General features: G+C 37.7%; 1 protein-coding gene across 1 annotated transcript in view; it reads left to right on the top strand.

Moving 5' to 3' along the window:
* Nucleotides 1-18,508, top strand: part of LOC146204737 (uncharacterized) — a 158,388-nt gene that overhangs the window by 122,314 nt on the left and 17,566 nt on the right. Inside the window, exons 21-41 of the mRNA XM_084589451.1 lie at nt 234-362; nt 461-581; nt 840-994; nt 1,515-1,628; nt 4,376-4,510; nt 4,601-4,666; nt 4,772-4,849; nt 4,968-5,134; nt 5,448-5,527; nt 6,703-6,836; nt 7,814-8,017; nt 9,892-9,965; nt 10,682-10,783; nt 11,325-11,495; nt 13,763-13,903; nt 14,151-14,232; nt 15,129-15,652; nt 15,756-15,897; nt 17,275-17,406; nt 17,521-17,641; nt 18,120-18,274. Coding sequence (XP_084445577.1) covers nt 234-362; nt 461-581; nt 840-994; nt 1,515-1,628; nt 4,376-4,510; nt 4,601-4,666; nt 4,772-4,849; nt 4,968-5,134; nt 5,448-5,527; nt 6,703-6,836; nt 7,814-8,017; nt 9,892-9,965; nt 10,682-10,783; nt 11,325-11,495; nt 13,763-13,903; nt 14,151-14,232; nt 15,129-15,652; nt 15,756-15,897; nt 17,275-17,406; nt 17,521-17,641; nt 18,120-18,274 — 3,027 coding nt within the window. The remainder of the gene's footprint in view (nt 1-233; nt 363-460; nt 582-839; nt 995-1,514; nt 1,629-4,375; nt 4,511-4,600; nt 4,667-4,771; nt 4,850-4,967; nt 5,135-5,447; nt 5,528-6,702; nt 6,837-7,813; nt 8,018-9,891; nt 9,966-10,681; nt 10,784-11,324; nt 11,496-13,762; nt 13,904-14,150; nt 14,233-15,128; nt 15,653-15,755; nt 15,898-17,274; nt 17,407-17,520; nt 17,642-18,119; nt 18,275-18,508) is intronic.

Genomic DNA, 18,508 nt, shown 5'->3' with positions numbered 1-18,508 from the left:
TCTTATGATGGGAATGACTCAAAAAAAGTGCAACTGGATAACAGTTTAAGACTTAAGGCAATAGTATAGCCATTTTGAGCTATCTTGTTATTGAATTTATTCCAGCTGTTCAGTATAAACAAATACTTTAATAGTTCAAGATTAGCTGTTTCAACACTGGAAGCATGCTCCTTCAGACCCTTACTTATTTGGAAGTGACTATGTGACAGGCCTTGTTTTTACTTTCTTCACAGATTCGCAACCTTGATGACACGAGGGTCTCCACCAGATTTCAAGAATCTCACAAAATGACAACTTACTTGGTGGCTATTTCTGTCTGTGATTTTAACTACATATCAGGCAACACGTCTGGTGGCACACCAGTAAGGCATTGTTGGAGATATATATATAAAAGCATTCCTTTGTCAGTGCAGTGTGTTCTCAGAAGCTGAAGATACCTTTTATTCTTTTTCTTTTTTAGGTACGAGTATTTGCTCGCCAAGAAATGTTACCCCATGCACATTATGCACTTTCAGCCACTATTCAAGTTCTGGAACTTTTTGAAAATCAATTTGCAATAAGATTTCCACTTCCAAAGCTAGGTAATGAGATCAACATTTTTTTGCGGTAATTCTGTCTGTTTCTAAATCATGACTAATACATTACCTTGTTGGACTTGAATGGTAGTGTCCATGCATGGCATTGTCCAATTTACAGGCCTTGTTTTATATAGGCTAAAGGCACAAATGCATAGTTACTGTGATGTTCAAATTCTAAATACAATCTCACATTGCAAATAAACCTTTACCTTTTATTAGTGCACTGTACCTGCTAAAGTGTGGATAAACTTTGTGTTTCAGACAGCATTGCCATTCCGGACCCTCAGGCAGCTGCAATGGAGAACTGGGGCCTGATAATGTACAGCGAATGTATGATGCTCTACAACCAAAATATGACATCCGTCTCTGATCATTACAGCACTGTAGAAGTCATATCCCATGAATTGGCACATATGGTTTGTAAATTATTCCATATGAGTCATTTGAGCATGGTTTTTTATGCATGGAGAATTGTAATAGTTGCACAGTGACAAAAGAATTTGACGTTTGGCATGCTGGTTCAAACTGTAGTCACAGTAGCTTCAGTGACACTTTAGTTTAAAATTTCATTAATCTGCATCCGAATTGCATCCGACTTGCTAGTAGATCACTTTCATGAATCTTCAGGATGCTAATGAATGCGATAATATACTTTATTTTCTTGTGACTTGGAGATCACTGTTTAAAAGTGAAGCTTTTCTGTGTTGTGGTATTTTTTAATGGCCAACTAGGAAAGTAAGCTCTAAACGTTTAAGACAGATTCATATGATGTCTATAGCAGGTAAAGCCTTTTTTTTTTATTTGCTGTTAAAGATTTCCTCTGTAAAGTGTTGCAGTTTTAATAATAATAGCAGTCATTGTTCAGGAAGCAGTGTGTGCTATGATCCAAGTCTCCCTTATTGTTATTGCAATATGTTTTCTGTTTCCTTTTTTCAGTGGTTTGGAAATCTGGTTACTATGAAATGGTGGGATGATCTGTGGTTAAATGAAGGATTTGCCACTTATAGTTCACACAAAGGAATTGAGCTTGTTGAGCCAACTTGGGATGCAGTAAGTCTGCTCATTTTTACATACTTATATGTATAAACAAAAACCTGTTTACAACGTTTTCCTTAATATTTTAGCAAGTAAAGCAGCTGTAGCAGGTTATTCTTTAGATTTAGGATTTTATGCAGAACAGTAATAGTGAATGGGTTTTAGTACTACATGAGGAGGTCCAGAAGTCCTTCTAGCAAAAAATATATAACAGTACATATTGCAAGCAATAAAAAGAAGGTGTAATTAAAGCACATGAAAGTGAAATTTATATATATATATATATATATATATATATATATATATATATATATATATATATATATATAATAATAGCTCACATTTAAAAGAAGGCAACAAGCATAAGTGAAGTTATATAGAAACTTTTACAAGTACTGATAAAAAGATCAAGCATGCAAATGAAAATGAATAATAAAAAGGATTCTTCACACTTGAAGTCAGGAATAATGTAACAAAATGTACAAACACTTTAAAAACACCATGTCATTTTGATCTACCTGTAAGGATAGTTACATGCATAACATTTTTTTAAATATATATTTTGTGTGTGACATTTGTCATCAATGCAAGTTACTCTATAATCTCAAAGCTTGTGTGCATTGGTGTCTGCTGCCTCAAGCCAGTGCATTCGCTGGTTTTTCCACCATGTCCTAAGCATCTTGTAATAATGCTGAATAAAAAATAATGTGCTAATCATTGAATTATTTTAGCTGAAAAATAAAAGAAGACTTCTGCGAGCTCCTTATTCTTCCATCAGCGAGACATCTTATTCATGCCCTGCTTACATTATGATGCACAGTTGTTTCATTCATCGTCTTTAAAAAATGGGCTCACCACTGCAGTCACTTAATTTTAAAACTCCTGTGGCTATCATTTTAAATATATGCGCTGCACCTGCAGTGTTCCTACTACCACTCCTGTGCCCTCTTGAAGAATTATTCAGTAAAAGAAGAGTTGTAAGCAGTCTTCCAAAATGTTTGCTTTGTATAAATCAATGTTGTAAATCAATGTTGTGCTCATATGGGCAGATAATTACCAAGTAATCCCTATGCTTTGCTATGACATCATTTGTAATTTCGATTTAAATATACATCCTACTACATATATATTCAAAGGGGTCCTGCAATATAATTTGAGTGCAATGTTTTGGTTGTTTGTTGCAATTGTTTGAGTCTAGCGATGCTATTACTACTGGTCGTATGTGCATGTTTTGGTATTTTGTTTTGATTTGCTTGAGAAGCAAAATCATGGTACCGACGATGTTACCACACACTGGTGGTTCTTTGCAGCGGATATGACATCAGCAGGTGCCCGTTTGACGACTGAATAAATAGCAAATGCACAGCAAATTGAGTCTGTTAGGAAAAATTTGTTATGTCGCGTTGTTGTATTTTATATAAAGTCAATGAATTCAACATGTTTGCTTTACACAAAGGCGCTGCAAAGCAAGTGACTCTAAAAGCACCAACAGAGGCACTAGTTACTACTTTGCGTCAGACTTTCACGACCTATACTCGCGGACCTGTGGCTATGCAGCAAAAGTTAGGCAGGAAAGAATTCAACGACCTCGCGACCTCACCACTCACTCCTTGCTATTGCAGGATGCCGGCAGATAGAGAGAAAGGGGCGGTCAAGGAGGGGGCTCACAAGAAAAGCATAATAGTTGGGGCTGCATGTTGGCAAAGAAATGTTCCTTGCCTTGCCTGCTCCTGGTCTCTTTGTTCTTCATTCCATTTCTGCAAAGTGCCCACGTGGTCTTAGCCATGGAAGAGAGATCGTCCAGTTCAGCAAAAATGTGTTACAGTGAACAGGCAACCGTGAGAAGCCATCTTCTATGACGTTGTAGTGTCGTGCTCATGTAGGCTGTTTCGATTGGTGCCACATGTGTCGCCATTAGGTGAATGAAATGGAAAAGCAAAAGGCCAGGAAAATTGAGTTGAGGGCAATTTTTGGTTTGCTTGTATTTTGAAAATTCATTCCTTAACTCCGGTTCTAGTGTGCCGATTCCTGTAATTCTTTTTAATTTGGCATTTGCGTGACATTAATATTTCATCTAAATGTGTAAGTGTTCTCGAATCCGTCTTTTTCATAAGATCTATCATCATAGCAACCAACTCAAATCGCGCCTTATCACAAATGCTACTTACGTTTCTACATCCTTATAAAATTGGCATTCCTCGCCAAAACACAGTGACGTATGCACATTCATTTTTACTGAAAACAAGCCGTGACTGGAACCACTTGCCGGTTGCCTTAATCACTATCAACGACAACTCCCGCTTTCGTACAGCACTTACAAATATTCTTTAACTATTCTTTATCTCTTTTTCTTGCTTGTGCTTAGTATTCAGTCTGTTAGCCACATTTTTTTTTTTTTTTCAATTTGCTTGATATGCATTGACCTAGCCAACTGCAAATTTTGTAATATTTCTCAGTGTTTTGAATAAGTGTGGTCGTTTTTTTTTTCGGTTTATTGAAGTCTGAGTGTACTTTTTCGTATTTTTACCCCTCCTCTCTCCAATGCTTTTGTAAGCCCTGAGGGAAAAATAAATAAATACTATAACTCTTCAAAAAATATAGCACTGTTGGATGAAAGAGCTTCAGTCATCGTCTTGCAATGCAGTTTTTTTCAGCATCTCTCTGGAACTGAATTTCATGCAACTCTCATTTTGATTGGAAATAGCAAAGTGCATTTGGAGTAATAAATAAGCAATTATTTGGAAATTTGTTTCTTTGCACAGGAGACACAGTTCCTTTTGAAGATGATATCAGGAGTTCTTGAAAAAGATGCAGTTTTAAGCTCCCATCCAATTGTTATGCCGGTCATCCAGCCAAGTGATATCACTGAAATATTTGATATTATATCCTACAGCAAGGTATGCCTCCACAAATAACAATTTGCTATTGTGTAATGCACATGACAGTGCAAGCTTAAAAACATTTGTTGTTATCTCTCTATTTTTCAGGGCTCAGCTGTTATTAGGATGTTAGAATCTTTCATGGGATCAGGTGACTTCATTAGAGGACTGCAGGTATGAATGTGCGCACTTTTTTCATGGACATGTGTAATTTTCTGTGCATGATAATATGCTACTATATTTCTGATACTTTTTCTTGTTTTATTTCAAAACATTCAGAACTATTTAAAAAATCGAAAGCGCAGCAGTGCTGTAACACTGGATCTGTGGAAAGCATTAGAAAGTGTCTCATCAAAGGTATGTGCCTATTAATGCTACCAAGCTATATTTTGTTTTTGATGATCTGGGAGTTTAATATATGCTGCCAAGTGTTTGACATGTTTTTTGTGGAAATAAAAAGGTGTTCTATTTTCAGCATCAGCATATAACGACCATCATGAATACTTGGACAAGACAGATGGGCTACCCATGTGTTTCAGTTCGCCGATTGCACAGCAATGCAAGCCAATATGAAATTGTCCAGCAGAGGTTCTTGTTGAACCCTGATGATGCAGCAAACCTCACCAATGATTCACCATTCAGGTTGTACAGTTGTGCAAATAGTAGATGTAGGATAAATAAATGCATCTGTCAATATTTCATTTTATCCTGATGGTGCATGAGGTGTGCAAATGAGGCTTAATGTATGCATACTTTTATTTTTGCAAAGATCCTTTCCTTTGTATGTGTGTACTTTGTACATGGAAGTTTCATATTCGTCTTAAATGCCTCATTACTTTAGACACATGGAGCTGCCTAACATGGCTAAAAAATTAAAGAAACAGTACTATCTTTAGTTGTCAAATATGAACTTAAAACAACATGTGTAAACAATTTTATGTCCTTACATTTCCAGGTACACATGGGAGATTCCTTTGAGCTATAAAACATCTGAAGGAAATGAAGGACTTCACTGGTTGAGAACAAAAAAAGCAGGCAAGTCTTTGACGACGTTGCATACTGTTACACAATATATGTGCCATTTTTAATTTGTGCAACTGAGAGTATTAGCCATTTAAAAAATTCTTCTCAGAACCTTAGTATTTCTGTTTCTACGAAAAAAGAAAACGAGTTTACATGCGTATTTGCTGTTAAAACATATTAAATATTACCATGCAAATATTCCCTATAACAGATAATCGTCCTTGGAAGGTGTAGAACATTTGTAATGAATTGAAATACTGTAGTATTAATAGTTGGTGCTATGTATGTAATGCTAGGCTGAATAAGATAGAAGTCTTTGCAGTGAGAAACATATTAAATATTACCATGCAAATATTCCCTATAACGGATAAGCGTCCTTGGAAGGTGTAGAACATTTGTAATGAATTGAAATACTGTAGTTATTAATAGTTGGTGCTGGTTATGTAATGCTAGGCTGAATAAGATAGAAGTCTTTGCAGTGAGAATTGTTTGCATGCAGACAGTAAAACTTCATTTGTTTGTGTTACTTTGATGTGTAAATGGATTCTGTAATGTGTCATATTTTTAAAGAAAACAACCTAATTGAATTCAAGAGATGAACCTTTCTCTTCATTTACCAATTTGTCATAAAAAGGCTCTTTGTTAAAGAAACTCTAAAACACTTTATATATAATTTCATGAGATGAATGCATTATAATATATGAAGCTTGCAGATTAAGGTCATGAAATAGTTTTGTGCTACCATTTCAAGATATCATGTAATCAACTGTTAAAGTAGCGACGATCTTTAGGCTTCTCCATACAGTAGCGAAGCGATGCGGAGAAACTTGATGACAGCACTTCCGGTGATGTTTCAAATTTCAACTGCTTTAGTCCAATTCCTTTTGCGAGTTGCCCGATTTTTCCAAACAACGCCTCGCAGCCTTTATCTTCGTTGGCATTGGCTATGCCTTGGAAATACATCACCTTTGCAGATGATATCATCGGTGTGCCTACTTTGCACCATGTGCTGCAGAGAAGCTTGAATGCTGAAACAGTTTTATTCATAGATTACACCGTCAATTCAAATGCTAGTGCGAAATGTCGACATTTGCTATCATCCTTCACAGATTCAACTCGTTTAATATGGTTAAATTTTGAAAATGCTTCAGTTGCCCTTTAAGTTTTTTTTTTTTCACTGCTTACAGAGGTCATCAACCTTCCCGCAAGTGATGGCAGCTCATGGGTAAAATTTAACAATGAATTCAAAGGCTACTATCTTGTAAAGTATGATGAGAAAGAATTGCAGACATTTGCTCAGCTCTTACTGGAAAATCAAACGGTAAGCTCAAAAATGAACACTATTATGTACTCGAAAAGTGTATGTTGTTTGTTAGAGCTGCTTTACCAAGGATAACAAAAAGTGTAAATTCAGTTTCATGTAGTGCATACGTTTGGGTAAAAATCAATAAAAGTAGAGGGCATATTCAAATCTATAATTATCCTTTGCTAGTGCTTGCGCCAGTTATGTTTGTCATTCACAGTTGGTTTCTGCTATGTGGCATATAAATCAACTGGGAATTAGACATTCAACCTTGCTGTAAAGGATGTTAAGCTTTTATCGTTGCAAGCAAACATTGCACTAACCTTACTTTAGGTAGCGACTCTAAAAATAATTGTTTTGCACGAGAGTTGAATGTGAGAAAAGTGGAGGTCTGGGCCAGTTGGTAGGTCATGATTCACAGGGAGGCTTAGCACAAGACAGACAAGGACAAGAGAGGGACACAGGAGAAGTGCTAACTGACAACTGAAATTGGAAGCGAAAACAAATTTGTATGAGCTCGAGGAACTGAATATACATGCCCAGCTATATGCACTGAATATGGATGAAGGAGATAGATAAGTCAAACTGCATCAAGATAATCTAGGGCTACACGAAGACAGATAAAACAAGGAAAAATACCAGAAGCATATGAAAGAAATTACATGACATTTAGAAACAAAGCTTTTTTTTTCAACAGGACAACAGGCGTTTCACTCACACACTTATCGGTTCCTAACCTATGAATAAATGATGCCTCAAGAAGCTTCCTTGCTAGATGTCCTTTAGAATGGCCTATAACTTTTGTTTTACCAAAATGTCGATAGCATTTGCAGCTCAAAGAATGCTTAGGCAGGTTGTTAGAATGGGATGATGTTAGATTGGGAATGTGTTTTGCTAGCTTTTTGTTTAAAGGTTCAGTTTGTTCTGTATGAATTGTCTTCTGACAAATAATGCAGCAACTTGACTGTCTAAAATTTATTTTTTATTTTTTATAGCAATTGTCAGCTTCCGACCGTGCAGAACTTCTTCTGGAAACATTCCTTCTGGCTAGAGCTGGCATAACACCATATGCTGCAGCAATGGACCTCACCAAATACTTGCGGCATGAGCGACATTTCATACCTCTTATGGTGGCATCTAGGGTCTTCCAGCACATTGCAATGTGTCTCAGAGGCCACCCAGAGAAGGACCTTTTCCTAGTGAGCATCATGCCATTCAGTTGCAAGTTCACTATAAATTTGTACATCACTCATACATTGTCCTGTGCACCTGCTGCAATATTAACAAAAAAAAAAAAGGGGCGAAAAGAATCATTGTGTTTTGGGTGCTAAAAATATCCCTCAGTTGGTTGCAGTCAACACATACCACATGCAAGAGCAAAGATATCCCTGCTCATTCTTAGACAATACTTTCTGAATGGATTTGAAGGGAACAGGTTTTAATCTGCAGAGCCGGCGGTTACCCTTTGATTTTAATGGGTACAAGCTTCCTTTTAGCCAAGCTTTTGGCTTTTCTAGGATGCAATACTCAAAAAAAGAGCTCCTTGATCAATAGCAAGCGGATTAAACATATTGGTCATAGTGCTGCGTGGCCAGCTGCCCTGGAATTATAAAAATCAAATTTCCATCATCAAATTTCTACTTAAATACAATGTTTTCCAAAAATTTCTAGCTTTTGAATGCAATGTTTAAAAGCATGCCAAAAATTTATTAGTAGGCCATTATGCTGCTTCTGCAATATATTCAACACTAGTCTTTCATTAGATAGACAATTCAGAAATCATGTACAATCAAGTCTTTATTAAAAAAAACACTGCACTGATCCACCTCATCAGGGCAGGTTTTTTGTATGGCCTGTTCAGATTAACCATTGCATACACAATGTTCAAATTACCAGTCATTTACCATCGTAGAAGTGCATATATGGTTTGGGTGAGACTAAAATGTCAACTTTAGTAAGCCAGAGGTTCAAATTAATGGGATTTCTTTTAATACTTCCTGAGTTAGACTCACTTGTATGAGTTATACTCGCTTGGCCACTAGAATGCACAGAGTTCAGCAGTGGGTAATGCAGTAAAATTCTGGGCTCACGTGCATGTAACCAAGCTTCCTGCAGCAAACATCTTTATGTAAACTTTCCTGTAGTGTTGTAAGCTTGTGATATTACAAAATGCATACAGCTGTAAAGGATGTAAGAAATAGGTTACCTGGCTTCTGCACAGATGAAGTTTGTGAATTTAATGCTATTTTACGCAATATATGGTGCAGGGTAAGGTTAAGAACCTTTTGTAGAGAGTGCTTTGGCAATGTTCTGCAATAAGGCAGCTTGTTTGCTTCCAATGATCATGAGCTTTAATGCACTGCATGTGGTCATAACTGATTGCTAATAGTGTTTTTGACGTTCCTTTGCTTTCTTTTGTGGGTTATTTAGCTCTGAAGTATCACATATGGATAACCTGTCTTTTCATAAAGACACACACCGGCTAATATCATGTTGATGGCATTTGCAAGGTCAACTTGCAGGCACAAAAATTTTATTTTCGCTGATACTTATGATGTATATATATACCACAGACATTTATTGAAGTAATAATTACTCTTCTGTTGTGTCTAATGCTATCTCTTACTTGACCTGTTTTCTAATGGAAAAGGCCTTGTCGGAATAAACGATATGGTGGATCCTTGGAATTAATATTTTAGAAATAATTGTTACTGCAACATGCAGAATACTTTTAGATATAATTGAGTTTCTGAGGGCCTACGAAGCAGCTAAATCACGGAGTGATTTTTGTTGTATACTCATACAAGTCAAAAAGCCATTAATACTTTGCTGTGAAAAATACTAGTACTATATTGGATGAAGCCAAAAATGCAAACTCATCATAGCACCTGTCATTTTTCGTTGAGGCATTGTACCTTGTGCACACATCTGACTCACTTGAGCTGTGAATAAAAATAACGCATATAATAAATAAGATCCTATGTCTCTGATGACCTTGCATGTGATATTTCTGTTGCTATGAGCCACAAACCCTTGCATAACAAACACTGAAGCTTGCTTGAATACCCTACAGAATTATGTCAAGTACATTATTGAAGAAGCCTTTGAAGAACTTGGGTGGAGAGACAGAGGAGATCATTTAACAAAGTAAGCATGTTTTCAAGCTTTTTACATTTAAAAGGTCACACAGTTATTAGTTTTCTATATGCTGACAATGGTAGAAGTGATACTTTCAGCAGTAAAATACTGTTCAGATGAAGTCAGCATGGTTTTCATCTATGCAGCTTATATCGTCACATAGTGGTGACAATGCCACTGGCAACAAAAGAGGAGGCTGGAGTTGCACCCAAATCAACTCTTTATTGGGCTGGCTTGTGCCCGCGGAAGAACTAAGAGAATCAGCGGTGGCGATAGCAGCAAGCATGCTTGGTGGTCATCGACCTACAATTGCCGTTACACTCGTCAACGCCCAATTTAAAGTTGGTGCAGAAACATCTAGATAAAGACATAAAAGGTGACTAGCACGCCCGAAAACATTGTGAAAACAGACGCTAGTGGCTGGAGCCATTTGAGATACATCTTGGCACATCTTCCGTGATAAGGAAAATGATATAACCAACTCGGCGACACTGAGCATGAGCAAAGAAGGAAAACGAAATTGTTCTGCATGATGAAAGCAAAGTGATCAGTGATAAACTGCACTCCGGCAAATGTTGAAAGCAACAAAAAAGATTCGAATGATTCGCGGCAATATTATCACCTGTTTAATTAGACAGGAAAACTGAGATTCTGTAGTTTTTTTTATGAACATCTTTAAGGGCATTTTTTTTCATTCCTCTGTTTTTGTGTTTCTTATTATGCAGGCGAGCACGTGAAGTGGTTTTATACTTGTCATGCTTCAGTGGCGACAGAGTTTGCCTCCAAAATGCCGGAGACCTTCTGGAGGCTTGGTTTGCAGGAGCCACGTATGTACCAAGCACTTGATTTCAAGTTTTGTTGTGATAAAAGATGGCAACTAGCCTGATCAATCGTCTCCCATTGAATGCTACTTGAATGAAGCCCTTATAGAGCACAGAGTTCAATAGCGGAACAGTAATCACACATTGGTTTGTTTTCATCCTAGTAACTCAACTTTAACTCTAAGCTGTGGTAATATAGTGACAAAAACATGTTGGTGTTATTAAATTACCACGTACAGCCTATTCATTTTGACATTTATACTCGTATTCAAGATATTGCCATTTTATAGATGGCACCTGTAATACAGTATCATCAGTATAGGGCCTGTGTATGCTACATTTAGCATTCATTTAATGTGACACTGCCAGCTACCCAAATTTGTTGCTACTTTGCAAAACCAAAGTTATGGCCTGCATGTGTAAGTAACTGAAATATGATGAATGAAATAGCTAAAAAAAGCCTGCCAATAGCTTTTATAATGTTGCAATGAAGGTAAGAATCAGGTGTGCAATCTTCTGCTTTTACTGCTCTGCTACCTCTGTCTAGGATACCACCGAATCTCCGGGAGCTAGTCTATGTCTGGGGAATGGCTGCGAGTGGAAATGCTACAATATGGGAAGCCATGTACTCAAAGTACAAAAGCGAGCCCCTGCCATCTGAAAGGAAAAGCCTCATAAAAGGACTTACGAGCATCGATAACGAAACGGTCATTGAAAGGTATAATCTCATTCTTATTTTTGAAAAGCTAAACTTTACACTTGACATAACAATACAAAATCAGCATGAAAGAAATGGAGTTCAGTATTTGATCACTGTGTAATACTATTGTTTAGTTAGTATTTGGAAAAGAAAACTGAAATATTGTACGAGTTATGAGTTTGGAATGTTTTATTGCAGATTAAGTCATGCATTGGATCAGTAACAGTCATCATAGTGCCACATTCTGAGAGGGATAAAGCTACAGGCATCGTTGCTGCTTCAGTTCATGAAAATTTCGTCTTCTGTAGTGATGAACTTTAAACCACTTCTCTGAGGAGAGTGATGCCTTAATGGCAGTGGGTTCTTAGCATTGAAGTTTTACAGTATGTAGCGCTGACTAAAAGTGAAACTGTTGATGTGACCAAGGTGATCTTATCTACAAAATATCCATTTACAAGCCCTTCAAGATAACACTGAATGAAAACAAAACTTTCATACCGCACTGTTGCAGCAACATGTGCAGCAGTTTGAGAATGATGCCATTGGTTCCACTTTTGTAAACTATGCTGACTTGTTCCAGCTTCTTTTTTTTGTGAAAGTGCATGTGTGGCATCCTACTAGAAATATTTGATTCCAAAATATTATTCAAAGTTCTCAGGAATCATTTAGAGCTAAACTGAAATCAATTTATTCTAGCGGTGTTTGTAAAAGTTTTTTTTTCTCACTTGCAAGCAGTGAGACTTATGAGCACAAAGATGGTAATGTACACAGTTATTTTGTGGGAGATACAACTTTTATCCACCAGCATTGACTGTACACAGCAAAATTTCGAACTCTTTGTTTTGGCAGTCTCAGAGCACAGTATGTTATTCGATTGGTTTTGCACAGGAAGTGCTAAAGCAGCAGCCTATTCTTTGTGTCTCATAATATGAGTTCTCATATTTTCAGCCCACATTGTACATTATGAAAAACAATAAATGCTATGTGATGTAGCATATCAGCAGCAGGCGTGGCTTGAAACATGATGAAAAGAAGGTGTCAGATTTTTACTACAAGGATTGAATGGATTAATTTGAGATAAACTAGATAAGAGTGGTAATGGAAGATTAATCAGTATTGCAGTTTATTAGTTGTTTTACAAATTGGCTTCAGTCATTATGCTTGTAATTAGATCCGGATGAATATAAAGCATATAAATCCTTAGTATGTACTAACAATGTTAAATAAAACTGGAACAAAATAACTGCAATGTTAAGCCAAACTTACAAATATTAGGTGCCAAAAGAGAAATAGAGGCAGCTTGGTATTAGACTTTCATGCAGCAGTTTTCGAGCCATCAGTGGGAAAATCTGTCTGCTGTCTTCTTTCACTCAAGTCTTTTCTCTTCATTGTTTCTATCTAAGTTGCCTTGTTTGCATTTATTTTTATGCTGACAGTAGATCTGACAGTAGATCTGACAGATATCTATGTTATGTCAGTCAAATGTTAGGATGAGCAATTCTTAACTTCAGCAAAAAAGAATTAACCAGAGAACTTCAGTGAAAGTTTTTGTAGCTAGATGTGCTTTGTGGTTCAGATTGCTTAAAAGGACCCTGAAACTATATTTATAGTAATATTCAAATACAGCAAATCATTAGAGGTGTTCTCTGTGAGTATTCAAGTCAAATTTAAGAGCTTTGCGTAGGCCCTATTATTTAGTGCAAGTAAAATTTTGCAAAGTGCTCATGGCGTCTGCTCATAATAAATTATGGTGACTCCTCATCGCGCGTTCATTGCCGTCCTCTTCCCATTGAAGTCACTGACTTTCTGGGTGCATCCTCTCATTGGGCGCTCCCAAGTGGCATGGGTTGGATAGGGTGCTGTCACAGCCTGCTTTATTTTTTTCGATTGCTCAAGCACACTGAGTTGCAGGGAGGAGGAAGAGCATCATTTTTGGTCCCCAATATTTTTGGTGTTAGTGAAGCTAGCTTTAAAATGTTTGCGCTAGGGATTGGACTAGTAGGAAATACTGATCATTTGTGCATGTTTTCTACTTTTAGTAAATAGCTTTTCATGGTCTCTTTAAACCAATGACTTTGTCCAAAGCCAGTAACTGATTAATGTGTGACCAATTCTATAGAATATAAGGGCTTCGTATTTACATGCATATGTGGTGAACCACAAAGGAATAAAAAAAGACTACATTTTTTTTATAAATTACATCCTTCTAAATTATCCAGCTGGTCGAGCAGCTAATGCTTCCCACTACGAGATGTCTCATGTCATACTTTTTGTGGGTCTTCTAGGCTTCTCACGCTGTCCTTGAATGACACTGTGATCAGGAGAGTGGACTTCGCAGTGCTTGTGGAACACCTTGCAACCAGAGATGTTGGGCTGTCCCTAGCTTGGGATTTCATAAGAAATAATTGGGAGCTTCTGTCATCAAGGTAACAAGCTTTTAACTACCAATTTGTAACCACTGTTGTTTATCTTTTAAGAAATTAATTTCATTTTTTTTATTGCAATAGCATTCGTAAATTGTGTTAGCTTCAACATTAGGAAATAATTTTCACAGGCACTTAATTCTTGCATGAAATAAAGTGCTGAGTCTGCAATGTGCATTCTGTATGTACATATGGATGAATGCTGGTTTTCTCTAAGTTCCTGAAATGTGGCTTTCTGTATTATTATTAGATACTCTTCAGATGAAAGACAACTGGGAGCCATATTGTTTTCTGTGTGCAAACACTTTACAACACAAGAACAGCTTCAAAAGGTGAGTTGTAGGAGAGCTTCATGAATGGATTCTATGAGCTCCTTCATAATTGTTTATAAATGCCATAGATGGGTATTTTGGAACAAATATCTGCTGTCTCACAAGGCCACCTGGCAATGCTATTCAGGAACCAGTTTTCTTGCATGAGCTCAACATAAAGGTCTGATAGAAAAAAAATCAGCTCTGGTATAGCTGCCAAGTAGTAACAAAATCCTATTATAAAATGAAGGTTCAGCCACAGAAGTTCTAGAGTTCTTTTTGAAATGTGTAGGGAATGCAGAAACCCTCATTAGGCAGCTACTGCACTCTACGCAGGGAATTCATCTGAAGTTTGCTGCATTTAAAGAAAAAATTAATCATTGGTAGTAGGCCCTCAGTGTTGTGTACAAAAAAAAACTGCTAAAAATCTGAGTGGTAAATTATTTAGGGACTTAAACCTTTGTAACTTTGTTTTGTAGTAATTCATGTGGATAAACTGCATCTTGTATGAGATTTATATGTCAGTTACAATAGTATGGCTGTAGTGGCTCAGGAGAGAACACAAAGCTGTAAAGAGGTATTCAGATAGTATGTTATTTTCGTTTACACAAAATGGTCATAACAGGTGTTATTACAGTTTTTATTATGGAGCTGCAGGCATGATGAATTCTTTTAATTTACGATTCGCAGCAATTTACTACATAAACTAAATGCAGAAGTCATGTTTACTTCCATCGCTCACTGGAGTTAGGCATTATTTATTATATCCAACAGATTTCACTCAGGTGAGTTTAGCAGCTGCAGAAAAAAATCACTTCTTAAGTTTTATATATTAACCAATTGAGAAACGCCTGTCATCCTCATAATGTAGATCTTGAATTTATCATCTTGAAAAAAACTGTGGCATTGATTTTCAGGTGGAGCAGTTTTTTGAAGAATATCCGGAAGGGGGTACTGGAAAGCGCTCTAACCTTCAGGTGCTTGAGACAGTGAGAGCAAACATCCGCTGGCGGAATTTCTTCGCATCAACTGTGCTCAACTGGGTCAAGGAGTACGAGTACATGCCATGGAGGAATCTCCGGTTGCCTGCTCATGTTGTGCCTGTACACTATGACCTCCAGATCCAACCCCTTCTGGACTCACACACATTCCAGGGTCAGGTGGATATCCAAGTGGAGGTCCTCAAACCAGTCAAGAGTGTACACGTACATGCCAGGAGCCTTAACATCACCTCAGCTTTCATGACAGATGAGTCTACAAAAATGATGGTACCCCTGTCCAGTATGTTTTTTCACGAGCCCAATGAGTTTTATGTGATGCAGCTTGGTTATACTGTGGATGTTGGGACATATAGCTTGCATTATGAATTCAAGGGCGTTCTTTCGAGAGACCTGCGTGGATTTTACCTGAGCAGCTACCCTGTCGGAGCAAATGAAACAAGGTGCAGTGAAGCCACCATGGCTTTTTCAAATCTTTTTTTCATATTGGATACAGCTACAAAAGGCGTAAACAGGATATATAACGTGGGTATTTTGTTGTTGCAGGTACCTCGCAACCACACAGTTTGAGCCTACTGATGCCAGAAAGGCATTTCCTTGCTTTGATGAGCCAAGATTTAAGGCCACCTTTAGCATCAAGATAATTCACGATCCAGATTACATTGCTATCTCCAATATGCCTGTCATGGTAAGAAAACTAATCTGACACATGAAACGTGAGGCATACACAGCATGGGACAAATGTGTCTTGTGTGTTTTTTGTGCTGTGTACCCATTCTATGCCTTGCCATCAACTAGCTAAAACTGCTACCATAGTGAAACATGACCGTTGTATGGGAAAACTATATATTCATATAAGCCACGTTAGAACACAAGAAATGAAAGTGTTTTAACAAATTAGCAAACATAAAGAACCTGAACAGTTTTCGTGGTGACATCAGCACCACAATATATATGCTTAGTGAACAGAAAAAGCACTTTCTAACAGTACTTGTAGTGATTTCAGCGCATTGCTTGTCCTAGCATACATACCGTTAAATTCCGAGCAAGCACCCCCTTTAACTTTACTGCTAACTGCACATTTCCACGACGCTCCGGGAAAGCACCTCCCCCCACTCTTTTAATACGCCGCACTTCCCTGCTTCCTATATACCCTTAGCACACACCTCCCTCACTTCCTCAGGCAACACTGCCAGCCCTATGCAGTTCAAGAATCCAATCCAATCTCAGCTCTCAAAAACATAACAAACAAAAGTGCCACCAGCACGGTGCTGACTCGCACGGATGTGCACATGCCTAATGGTTGACGGCTGGCTTCGGATGACCACCATGAAAGAGATATCTGATGCGAGCAACCAAAGGAGCTGGCGCCGAAAGAAATAAAACTACCAGGAACATATTTAAATAGTGTGTTGAGAGGAAACGTTGGCAGGCGCTGAGTTTACAATGGCTATAGTGCCTAGAATACAGTGGCTGTGGCGTAGCACGAACATTCGGCGACAGCTCACCGATGTCTCGGTGCACACTTTTAAGCCTCTTCAGCCTGATCAGAGAAAAATGAAACTTTAAGAGCATTTGCACTGTGGCCAAATTGTTTTTCTGCCGAGAAAAAATTTTTGTTGCCATTTTGAATTTCGGTGCTGTTCCGGGAAAGCACCCCCTCCACGTTTCCTGTAATTTTGACTCTTAAGAGAGGAGGGAGGGGGGGGGGGCACTTTTTCGGAATTTTCTGGTAGAGGCAAAATCCTCTATGCTCTGCCAGATTCGCACGTAATGGGCACCTGCTTGACTAGACAATGTCAGATGCAACATGATAAGGAAAGTTATGAGCCAGGCTCTTATCTCTCATTGTCTAAAACATAACCTCACTGCTGTCATGGCCTAGTTAGTTGATGGGGGTTAACAACATAATAATCAAATAATTTCACCACTGTCTGGGCAGCATATGTTTTCTAAACAGCAGCTCTTTTGTAATCCTTTCCAAACCTTTTAAACACATAAGTACTATTCACTAATTCTAAACAGATTTTAAAATTGACTTTGCACCTTTTTTACCCTGATATAGGGCAAGGAGATAACAACAACAGGCTTGCAAGTCACTCAATTTCAGAGGACAGTAAAAATGACAACTTACTTGGTTGCATTAATCGTTTGCGATTTTCATAACATTTCTGGAAATAGCTCAAATGGTGTAGAGGTGAGTAAATTTGAATTTTTTGTATTTACTCTTGATGGCTTTTCTCTGCACTAGATTTGTACTGAAAAAGTGTTTCATATTAGTTGGGAATTACAATTCTTTCTCTCTAAACAGGTTAAGGTCTTTGCCAGAGAGGAAGAAATTGATAAAGCTCACTATGCCCTTGAAGCCTCACTGAAGATTCTAACATACTTTGAAGAGTACTTTGGAATAAAGTACCCTTTGCCCAAGCTTGGTGAGTCTCCAAATTTGAATGATAACATCTCGTCTTAGATATGAGGAAGAGGGCTAAAACAATAATCAGTGTCAGTGCAGGAACCTTTATGAAAGATATACATAAGTGGAGGAAAACTGGCTCAGTTCAACAGGATGTTAAGTACTTTCAACAGTTGTAGTTTCAGACTGTAGGCTTTAAAGTTGTATAAATATTTTGCTACATTTTCTGGTACTGTGCATTCAAGATAGTTTCGTACAAAGTGGTTGCAAGTAGAATCCATTGGGGGCTCTCAAGGTACACTCTGAAGCAACAAACAAGACTGAAGGAAATCTGAAATTGATGTGAATGTAATCTGAACTACATGTCATCTAAATCATGTCCATTTTAGTCTCTGCTAACGTGAATGTAATCTAAATGCCGGAACTATATGTCATCTAAAGCATGCTCATTTTACTCTGTGCATGCTAAACACATATCTTATTTTATTCTGGGACAGATTTGATTGCCATTCCTGATTTTTCATCTGGAGCAATGGAAAATTGGGGATTGATTACATTTCGGGAGGCTCGCCTTCTCTATGATCCAGAAACGTCTTCAACCTTTGACTTAATTACAATATGTCGTATCATCGCACACGAAATTGCACACATGGTAAGCATCTCGCAGTGGCTTAATTCTTTCCATGTTTCGAATGTAAAAGTGTCTTGCTTTCAGACCTGCACCACAAAAAGACGTAGGGAACCAAATTTTGCTTTTACAGAATTTGGTGCGGCTCATTACTATTTACAAACATTTTTTCATGAATTTTGCGGCTTTGATATGTTTTTTACTGGGCATGAAATGTTTGTAGCGACCTACATGCGCGCGCTGCTTGCCGCTCTTGAC

Source organism: Amblyomma maculatum, chromosome 1, assembly GCF_055883805.1.
Source record: "Amblyomma maculatum isolate TAMU_Amacu chromosome 1, ASM5588380v1, whole genome shotgun sequence".
NCBI classification, from domain to species: domain Eukaryota; kingdom Metazoa; phylum Arthropoda; class Arachnida; order Ixodida; family Ixodidae; genus Amblyomma; species Amblyomma maculatum.
Note: the sequence above shows the minus strand (reverse complement) of the source record. Positions and strands in the feature narration are given on the sequence as shown.